The sequence below is a fragment of the Pezoporus occidentalis genome, unplaced genomic scaffold, assembly GCF_034315485.1.
Source record: "Pezoporus occidentalis ecotype Australia unplaced genomic scaffold, CSIRO_AGI_Poc_V1 ctg2096, whole genome shotgun sequence".
NCBI classification, from domain to species: Eukaryota; Metazoa; Chordata; class Aves; order Psittaciformes; family Psittacidae; genus Pezoporus; species Pezoporus occidentalis.
Genome location: NW_026913960.1, coordinates 1 through 10332, shown reverse-complemented (window position 1 = coordinate 10332; position 10332 = coordinate 1). Strand labels below are relative to the sequence as shown.

Sequence of the window (10332 nt, the reverse complement as noted above, 5' to 3'; positions counted from 1 at the left end):
TGGGGCTTTATGGGGTGCTGTGGGGTTCTATGGGGCTCTATGGGGTGCTGTGGGGCTGTGTTGCGCTATGGGGCTCCATGGGGCTTTATGGGGTGCTGTGGGGTTCTATGGGGCTCTATGGGGCTCTGTGGGGCTGTGTTGCGCTATGGGGCCCCATGGGGCTTTATGGGGCGCTGTGGGGTTTATAGGGCTCTATGAGGCACTGTGGGGCACTCTGTGGGGTGCTATGGGGCTCTATGGGGCTCTGTGGGGCTCTATGGGGTGCTATGGGGCTCTATGGGATGCTGTGGGGCTCTATGGGGTGCTATGGGGCGCTATGGGGCAGCCTGACCCACACCTCCAGCCCTGTCCTCGGGATGAGCTGCGCCTGGCGCCCGCCCGCCTCCGAGCCCGGACCTGTCCCGACAGCGCCGCCGCCATCGCCCAGCTCCTGCAGCATCTCTCCAGCCCCACAGCGCGCCCCATAGCGCGCCCCACACCCGGCCCCACGCCCGGCCCTGCCCCAGCCCATGGGGACCCCCAGGTGAGTTTTCCTCTGCCCCACTGAACCCGTCCCTGTGACCCCCAAGTGGGGCTGTGAGAACCCCATTGCTGTGCCCCCCCCTTCCATCAGGTCCCCCCCACGGCCACCATCAACCAGCAGGACCTGACGGACGCCCTGCGCGATGCCCCACGGCTGCCCCACGGCGCCCCACAGCCCCCAGGTACGGCTTGGGGGGGGGCACAAGCACTTGGGGGGCAGATGTGGGTCCACTGGCGCTGCCATGGGGCTCAACCCCCCCCCCCCTACCCACTCTGCACCCCATAGAGGAGGCCCCACCGCCCCCACCGCCCCCTCCGGTCTCCATGTACCTGTTCCCAGGCGAGGGGGGGCCCCGGCCCCATGGCTGCCCCATAGCGGCTGCCCCGGCCCCCCCTGTGCCCCCCCCAGCCCCACTGGGGGGCAGTGGCAGCCCTGATGCTGACGGCTTCTGCATCCTGGAGGCCCCCCCGAGCCCTGTGAGTGTGGGGGGGGGGCAATGGGGGGGTGTTGGGGGGGGGGGGGGGTGCCAGGGGGGGACCCTGAAATGGGGGCTTCCAAGGGGGGTTAATGGGGGTATTGGGGGGGTCCTTATGGGGTGACAGTGGGGTCACTCGGGACACCGCTATGGGGTGACATTGGGGTCGCTATGGGGTGACAATGGGGTCTCTATGGGGTGACATTGGGGTCGCTATGGGGTAACAATGGGGTCAGTGTGGGGGTCACTAGGGGGTGTGAATGGGGTCAATGGGGTGGTTGCTGTGGGGTGACATTGGGGTCGCTATGGGGGGGTCTCTATGGGGTGCCAATGGGGTCTCTATGGGGTGACATTGGGGTCACTATGGGGTGACAATGGGGTCAGTGTGGGGGTAACTAGGGGGTGTGAATGGGGTCAATGGGGTGGTTGCTGTGGGGTGACAATGGGGTCACTGCGGGGGGGTGGCTATGGGTGACAGTGGGGTCATTATGGGGGTCACTGTGGGGTGACAATGGGGTCGCTATGGGGTGACAACTGGGGGGGTCTCTATGGGGTGCCAGTGGGGTCGCTATGGGGTGACAATGGGGTCGCTATGGGGTGCCAATGGGGTCACTGTGGGGGGGTCTCTATGGGGTGCCAATGGGGTCTCTATGGGGTGCCAGTGGGGTCGCTATGGGGTGACAATGGGGTCAGTGTGGGGGTCACTAGGGGGTGTGAATGGGGTCAATGGGGTGGTTGCTGTGGGGTGACAATGGGGTCACTGCTATGGGGTGACAATGGGGTCATTATGTGGGGGTGACAATGGGGTCGGGGGTGACAGTGGGGTCACTGTGGGGGGGTCTCTATGGGGTGCCAATGGGGTCTCTATGGGGTGCCAGTGGGGTCGCTATGGGGTAACAATGGGGTCAGTGTGGGGGTCACTAGGGGGTGTGAATGGGGTCAATGGGGCGGTTGCTGTGGGGTGACAATGGGGTCGCTATGGGGTGACAACGGGGTCAGTGTGGGGGTCACTAGGGGGTGTGAATGGGGTCAATGGGGTGGTTGCTGTGGGGTGACAATGGGGTCGCTATGGGGTGACAATGGGGTCAGTGTGGGGGTCACTAGGGGGTGTGAATGGGGTCAATGGGGTGGTTGCTGTGGGGTGACAATGGGGTCGCTATGGGGTGACAAGGGGGTCAGTGTGGGGGTCACTAGGGGGTGTGAATGGGGTCAATGGGGTGGTTGCTATGGGGTGACATTGGGGTCGCTATGGGGTGACAACGGGGTCAGTGTGGGGGTCACTAGGGGGTGTGAATGGGGTCAATGGGGTGGTTGCTGTGGGGTGACATTGGGGTCGCTATGGGGGGGTCTCTATGGGGTGCCAATGGGGTCTCTATGGGGTGACATTGGGATCGCTATGGGGTGACAACGGGGTCAGTGTGGGGGTCACTAGGGGGTGTGAATGGGGTCAATGGGGTGGTTGCTGTGGGGTGACATTGGGGTTGCTATGGGGTGACAATGGGGTCAGTGTGGGGGTCACTAGGGGGTGTGAATGGGGTCAATGGGGTGGTTGCTGTGGGGTGACAATGGGGTCGCTATGGGGTGACAACGGGGTCAGTGTGGGGGTCACTAGGGGGTGTGAATGGGGTCAATGGGGTGGTTGCTGTGGGGTGACATTGGGGTCGCTATGGGGTAACAATGGGGTCAGTGTGGGGGTCACTAGGGGGTGTGAATGGGGTCAATGGGGTGGTTGCTGTGGGGTGACAATGGGGTCGCTATGGGGTAACAATGGGGTCAGTGTGGGGGTCACTAGGGGGTGTGAATGGGGTCAATGGGGTGGTTGCTGTGGGGTGACAATGGGGTCACTGCAGGGGGGTCGCTATGGGTGACAGTGGGGTCATTATGGGGGTCTCTATGGGGTGACAATGGGGTCGCTATGGGGTGACAATGGGGTCGCTATGGGGTGACAGTGGGGTCACTGTGGGGGGGTCTCTATGGGGTGCCAGTGGGGTCGCTATGGGGTGCCAGTGGGGTCGCTATGGGGTGACAATGGGGTCAGTGTGGGGGTCACTAGGGGGTGTGAATGGGGTCAATGGGGTGGTTGCTGTGGGGTGACAATGGGGTCGCTATGGGGTAACAATGGGGTCAGTGTGGGGGTCACTAGGGGGTGTGAATGGGGTCAATGGGGTGGTTGCTGTGGGGTGACAATGGGGTCACTGCAGGGGGGGCGCTATGGGTGACAGTGGGGTCATTATGGGGGTCTCTATGGGGTGACAATGGGGTCTCTATGGGGTGCCAGTGGGGTCGCTATGGGGTAACAATGGGGTCAGTGTGGGGGTCACTAGGGGGTGTGAATGGGGTCAATGGGGTGGTTGCTGTGGGGTGACAATGGGGTCACTGCAGGGGGGGCGCTATGGGTGACAGTGGGGTCATTATGGGGGTCTCTATGGGGTGACAATGGGGTTGCTATGGGGTGACAGTGGGGTCACTATGGGGGGGTCTCTATGGGGTGCCAATGGGGTCTCTATGGGGTTCCAATGAGGTCTCTATGGGGTGACATTGGGGTCGCTATGGGGTAACAATGGGGTCAGTGTGGGGGTCACTAGGGGTTGTGAATGGGGTCAATGGGGTGGTTGCTGTGGGGTGACATTGGGGTCACCGCGGGGGGGTCGCTATGGGTGACAGTGGGGTCATTATGGGGGTCTCTATGGGGTGACAGTGGGGTCACTGTGGGGGGGTCTCTATGGGGTGCCAATGGGGTCTCTATGGGGTGCCAATGGGGTCTCTATGGGGTTCCAATGAGGTCTCTGTGGGGTGACAGTGGGGTCACGTGGGGGTCTCTGGGGTGCCAATGGGGTCTCTATGGGGCGACAATGGGGTCGCTATGGGGTGCCAATGGGGTCACTGTGGGGGGGGTCTCTATGGGGTTCCAATGAGCTCTCTATGGGGTGTCGATGGGGTCGCTATGGGGAGCTGATGGGGTCACGTGGGGGGGGTCTCTGTGTGGTGCCAATGGGGTCTCTATGGGGTGCCGATGGTGTCACGTGGGGGTGCCGCTGGGGTCTCTATGGGATTCCAATGGGGTCTCTATGGGGTTCCAATGGGGTCGCTGTGGGCTTCCAATGGGGTCTCTATGGGGTGCTGATGGGGTCTCTATGGGGTTCCAATGGGGTCTCTATGGGGTTCCAATGGGGTCTCTATGGGGCACCAATGGTGTCACGTGGGGGTGCTGGTGGCGTCACGTGGGGGTGCCGATGGGGTTGCTATGGGGTGCCGATGGGGTCTCTATGGGGTGCTGATGGTGTCACGTGGGGTCGCCGATGGCGTCACGTGGGGTCGCAGATGACGTCACGTGGGGGTCACCAATGGCATCACGTGGGGTCGCCGATGGCGTCATGTGGGGTCGCCGATGGCGTCACGTGGGGGCACCAATGGAGTCACGTGTGGGCGCTGATGGCGTCATGTGTGGGCACCGATGGCGTCACGTGGGGGCACCAATGGACGTCACGTGGGGGTCACCAATGGCATCACGTGGGGGCGCCAATGGCCTCACGTGGGGGGTCACCGATGGCATCACGTGGGGGTCACCAATGGCATCACGTGGGGGGTCACCAATGGCATCACGTGGGGGGTCACCAATGGCGTCACGTGGGGGTCACCAATGGCATCACGTGTGGTCACCGATGGCATCACGTGGGGGTCACCGATGGCATCACGTGGGGGGTCACCAATGGCATCACGTGTGGGCACCAATGGCGTCACGTGTGGGCACCGATGGCGTCACGTGGGGTCACCGATGGCGTCACGTGGGGGGGCACCAATGGCATCACGTGGGGGGTCACCAATGGCCTCACGTGGGGTCACCAATGGCATCACGTGGGGGGGCGCCAATGGACGTCACGTGGGGTCGCCGATGGCGTCACGTGGGGTCACCAATGGCATCACGTGTGGGCACCGATGGCATCACGTGGGGGGTCACCAATGGCATCACGTGTGGGCACCAATGGCGTCACGTGGGGGTCACCAATGGCGTCACGTGGGGGTCACCAATGGCGTCATGTGGGGGTCACCAATGGCATCATGTGGGGGGGCACCAATGGACGTCACGTGTGGTCACCGATGGCATCACGTGGGGGGTCACCAAGGGCATCACGTGGGGTGTCGCCAATGGCATCACGTGGGGGGTCACCGATGGCGTCACGTGGGGTCACCGATGGCGTCACGTGGGGGTCACCAATGGCATCACGTGGGGGGGCACCAATGGTGTCACGTGGGGGTCACCAATGGCATCACGTGTGGGTCACCGATGGCATCACGTGGGGGGGCGCCAATGGACGTCACGTGGGGGTCACCAATGGCATCACGTGGGGGGTCACCGATGGCATCACGTGGGGGGTCACCAATGGCCTCACGTGGGGTCACCAATGGCATCACGTGGGGGGGCGCCAATGGCATCACGTGGGGGTGCTGATGGCGTCACGTGGGGTCACCAATGGCATCACGTGTGGGCACCGATGGCATCACGTGGGGGGTCACCGATGGCATCACGTGGGGGGTCACCAATGGCATCACGTGGGGGTCACCAATGGCGTCACGTGGGGGTCACCAATGGCATCACGTGGGGGTCACCAATGGCATCACATGGGGGTCACCAATGGCGTCACGTGGGGGTCACCAATGGCATCACATGGGGGTCACCGATGGCGTCACGTGGCACCAATCACGTGGGGGGTCACCAATGGCATCACGTGGGGGTCACCAATGGTGTCACGTGTGGGCGCCAATGGCGTCACGTGGGGGCGCCGATGGACGTCACGTGGGGGTCACCAATGGCGTCACGTGGGGTCACCAATGGCATCACGTGGGGGTCACCAATGGCATCACGTGTGTGCCCACAGGCTCCCGAGGGCTCCCCCTCCCTCCGCTGGTTGGCTCCGGGGCCGCTGCTCCTGCGGGAGGGGCACTTCGGGCCCGGGGGGGGGAGCGGCGGGGGCCGGGATCGGCTGCGCCCCCCCCCGGGGCTCCCCCCCCCGCGGGAACGGCTCCTCCTGCGGGACGTCAGCCTGCGCTGGCAGCTCTTCGGGGGGCGGGACTTCGGCGCTGGCCACGCCCCCGCCGCCAGGTGAGACCACGCCCCCTGGGGGGGGCTAAACACGACCGTATAAGGGAAAGGGGGGCGTGGCTTAGTAAGGGTTAAGAGCGGTTCCTGTATAGGCCACGCCCCCTAGCAGGGGAGGGGGCGTGGCTTGGTGGTGGGAGGGGCTAACGCACAATTCAGCCCCTAACGGGGAAGGGGCGTGGTTTACCCGGGGTAGGCGGGGCTAAAGGCTTGGAGCATGCCCATAATAGGGAAAGGGGAAGGCGGGCTTAGTGTGGAGGTCACACCCCCTAACAGGAGAGGGGGCGTGGCTTGGTGATGGGAGGGGCTAAAGCACAATTCGGCCCCTAACGGGGAAGGGGCGTGGTTTAACCATGGTAGGCGGGGCTAAAGGCTTAGAGCATGCCCATAATAGGGAAGGGGGAAGGCGGGCTTAGTGTGGAGGTCACACCCCCTAACAGGAGAGGGGGCGTGGCTTGGTGGTGGGAGGGGCTAAAGCACAATTCGGTCCCTAACTGGGAAGGGGCGTGGCTTAAGCGGGGTAGGCGGGGCTAAAGGCATAGAGTATGCCCATAATAGGTAAAAGGGTGTGGCCTAGCGTGGGAAAAGGCGGGGTTAGTGTGTAGGTCACACCCCCTAACAGGAGAGGGGGCGTGGCTTAGGTAGGGCTAAGGCATTGACAACATCCTCTAATGGGAAACGGGGCGGGGCTACATCACATAACACCTGTCCTAATAAGGAATGGGGCGTGGTTTAATAGCGTGGGCGGGGCTACATCGTAGACCACATCCCTTATATGGAAAGAGAGCGTGGCTTGAATGGGGATGTAGATCTGGGAGTGGGCGGGGCTAAGGGACAGGGCGTGGCTAAATCAAACCACGCCCCCTTCTTTAGTGGGGAGGAGTCATTGGGGGAGAGTGGGTGGGGCTAAATCAGGCCACACCCACTGCTGCCCATATTAGGTGTGGGGATACAGGAGGGGCGTGGCTCACCGTGACCCCGCCCCTCCCGCAGGCCACGCCGCGGAGGCCACGCCCCCTCTGGCCACGCCCACTGGCGCACGCGGGGGGGGCCCGGGCGCAGGCAGGACCTGCTGATGGAGCTGCACCTCAGCAAGGTGGGGATGGGGGGGGCCCCATAGGGCCTGGGGGGGGCCCATAGGGGGTAACAGGGTCCTGGGGGGCACAGAGGGGGTGATGAGGTCTGGGGGGGGCATTGGGGCCTGGGGGGGGGTGCTATGGGGTGACAATGGGGTGGTTATGGGGTAAGAATGGGGTCATTGGGGGAGTCACTATGGGGTGAAAATGGGGTCATTGTGGGGGTCGCTATGGGGTGACAATGGGGTCATTGGGGGAGTCACTATGGGGTGAAAATGGGGTCATTGTGGGGGTCGCTATGGGGTGACTGGGGTCGTTATGGGGTGACAATGGGGTCGCTATGGGGTGACAATGGGGTCATTGGGGGGGTTATGGGGTGACAATGGGGTCATTGGGGGAGTCACTACGGGGCGAAAATGGGGTCATTGTAGGGGTCACTTTGGGGTGAAAATGGGGTCATTGTGGGGGTCGCTATGGGGTGACAATGTGGGGTCACGTGGGGGTCGCTATGGAGTGACGAAACACTGGGGGGTCGCTATGGGGTGAAAATGGGGTCACGTGGGGGTCGCTATGGGGTGACAATGGGGTTGCTATGGGGTGACGGGTCATTGTGGGGATCGCTATGGGGTGACAAAGGGAACACTGGGGGGTCGCTATGGGGTGACAGTGGGGTCACATGGGGGTCGCTATGGAGTGACAATGTGGGGTCACGTGGGGGTTGCTATGGGGTGACAATGTGGGGTCATGGGGTCACTATGGGGTGACAGTGTGGGGTCACGTGGGGGTTGCTATGGGGTGACATGTGGGGTCACGTGGGGGTCGCTATGGGGTGACAATGTGGGGTCACGTGGGGGTCGCTATGGGGTGGCAAAGGGAAGACTGGGGGGTCGCTATGGGGTGACAATGTGGGGTCATGTGGGGGTCGCTATGGGGTGACAATGTGGGGTCACGTGGGGGTCGCTATGGGGTGACAATGTGGGGTCACGTGGGGGTCGCTATGGGGTGACAGTGGGGTCACATGGGGGTCGCTATGGGGTGACAATGGGGTCGCTATGGGTCACGTGGGGGTCACTATGGGGTGACAATGTGGCGTCACGTGGGGGTCGCTATGGGGTGGCAAAGGGAAGACTGGGGGGTCGCTATGGGGTGACAATGTGGGGTCATGTGGGGGTCGCTATGGGGTGACAATGTGGGGTCACGTGGGGGTCGCTATGGGGTGCCGATGGGGTCGCTATGGGGTGACGATGGGGTCATGTGGGGGTCACTATGGGGTGACAATGGGGTTGCTATGGGGTGACAATGGGGTCACTTGGGGGTCACTATGGGGTGACAGTGTGGGGTCACGTGGGGGTCACTATGGGGTGACAAAGGGAACACTGGGGGGTCGCTATGGGGTGACAATGTGGGGTCATGTGGGGGTCGCTATGGGGTGACAATGGGGTCGCTATGGGGTGACAAAGGGAAAACTGGGGGGTCGCTATGGGGTGACAATGTGGGGTGATGTGGGGGTCGCTATGGGGTGACAATGTGGGGTCATGTGGGGGTCGCTATGGGGTGACAGTGGGGTCACATGGGGGTCACTATGGGGTGACAGTGTGGGGTCACGTGGGGGTCACTATGGGGTGACAATGTGGGGTCATGGGGTCGCTCTAGGGTGCCGATGGGGTCGCTATAGGGTGCCAATGGGGTCGCTATAGGGTGCCAATGGGGTCGCTATGGGGTGCCAATGGGGTCGCTATGGGGTGTCACTGGGGGGGTGCTATGGGGCAGTGGGAGGTCCTTGGGGGGGGGGGGGGATTGATGGGGGTCAATGGGATCCTTCCCCCCCCCCCCCCCCCAGGTCAGCGTCCAGCACGAGACCTACGCTGAGGAGGCGGCCGAGGCTCAGCCGTGGGGCAGCCGTGGGGCAGGCGAGGGGGCGGCCGTGGGGGGGGGCAGCAGCCGTGGGGCAGCCGTGGGGCCGGGCGAGCGCCCCACTGCCCGCCTGGTGCTGCTGGTGCAGGACCTGGAGCTGCGCGACCGCCTCGGGGGGGGGGGGGGGGAACCCCCCCTTTCCTGAGCCGACATCCGAGGGGGGCACCCCCCCCACAGCCCCCCACGGTGAGTGCAAACCCCCCCCCTCCCCCCCCCATATCTCTGCCCCATAAGTGCCCCATCCTAACGCTGCCCCCCATCTTTGCCAGCTATGGGTCAAGGCCCTGAGGGTGCTCCCCCATCCGCCCCCCCCCGGGGGGGTCCCCGAGTGCTGCCTAAGGGTGGCCCTGGCACCGCTGCGCCTGCACATTGACCAGGTGGGGGTCAGGGTGCTGGGGGGGGGGGGGGGGGTCTGGGTGCTGGGGGGGGGGTCGTGGGTGCCCCCCCTCACACCCCCCCCCCCCCCCCCCCAGGACGCCCTCCTCTTCCTCAGGGATTACATCAGCAGCTTCATCGCACACATGGAACCCCCCCCGGACCCCCCCCATGGTACCGGCCGGGGGGGCACCTATGGGTGCTATAGGGGGGTGGGGGGTACTGGCCTGGGGGGCACCTATGGGTGCTGGGGGGGGTGGGTACTGGCCTGGGGGCACCTATGGGTGCTGGGGGGGGGTGGGTACTGGCCTGGGGGGCACCTATGGGTGCTGGGGGGGGGGGGGTGGAGGGGGGGCGTTACCGGCTTGGGGGGCACCTATGGGTGCTGGGGGGGGTGGGGGTGGGTACGGGCCTGGGGGGGCACCTATGGGTGCTGGGGGGGGGTAGCGGCCTGGGGGGCACCTATGGGTGCTGGGGGGGGGGGTGGAGGGGGGGCGTTACCGGCTTGGGGGGCACCTATGGGTGCTGGGGGGGTGGGATGTGGATGTTGGGGGGGGAGAACGGGAGTGCTGGGGGGCACCTATGGGTGCTGGAGGGGGAATGTGGGTAATGGGTCTGACAATGAGGGTGCTGGGGGGGGAATGTGGGTGCTGGGGGGCACCTATGGGTGCTGGAGGGGGAATGTGGGTAATGGGTGGGAGAACGGGGGGGCTGGGGGGCACCTATGGGTGCTGGGGGGGGAATGGGGGTGCTGGGGGGCACCTATGGGTGCTGGAGGGGGTGGGGTGGATGGGGGGCGTTACCGGGGTGGGGGGCACCGATGGGTGGGTGGGGGGGGGGGTACTGTCCTGGGGGGGCACCTATGGGTGCT

At 64.4% G+C, this 10332-nt stretch overlaps 1 protein-coding gene across 1 annotated transcript; it reads left to right on the top strand.

Annotated features, from left to right (window-relative positions):
- The first annotated feature begins 602 nt into the window (after positions 1-602).
- Positions 603-9642, top strand: LOC134163877 (autophagy-related protein 2 homolog A-like). Its single transcript, XM_062619082.1, has 7 exons — positions 603-704; positions 809-999; positions 5876-6099; positions 7090-7192; positions 9013-9272; positions 9356-9463; positions 9560-9642. Exons 2-5 carry the CDS (start codon positions 847-849, stop codon positions 9229-9231), a joined length of 699 nt encoding a protein of 232 aa, XP_062475066.1. The 5' UTR covers positions 603-704; positions 809-846; the 3' UTR covers positions 9232-9272; positions 9356-9463; positions 9560-9642.
- Positions 9643-10332: the final 690 nt, after the last annotated feature.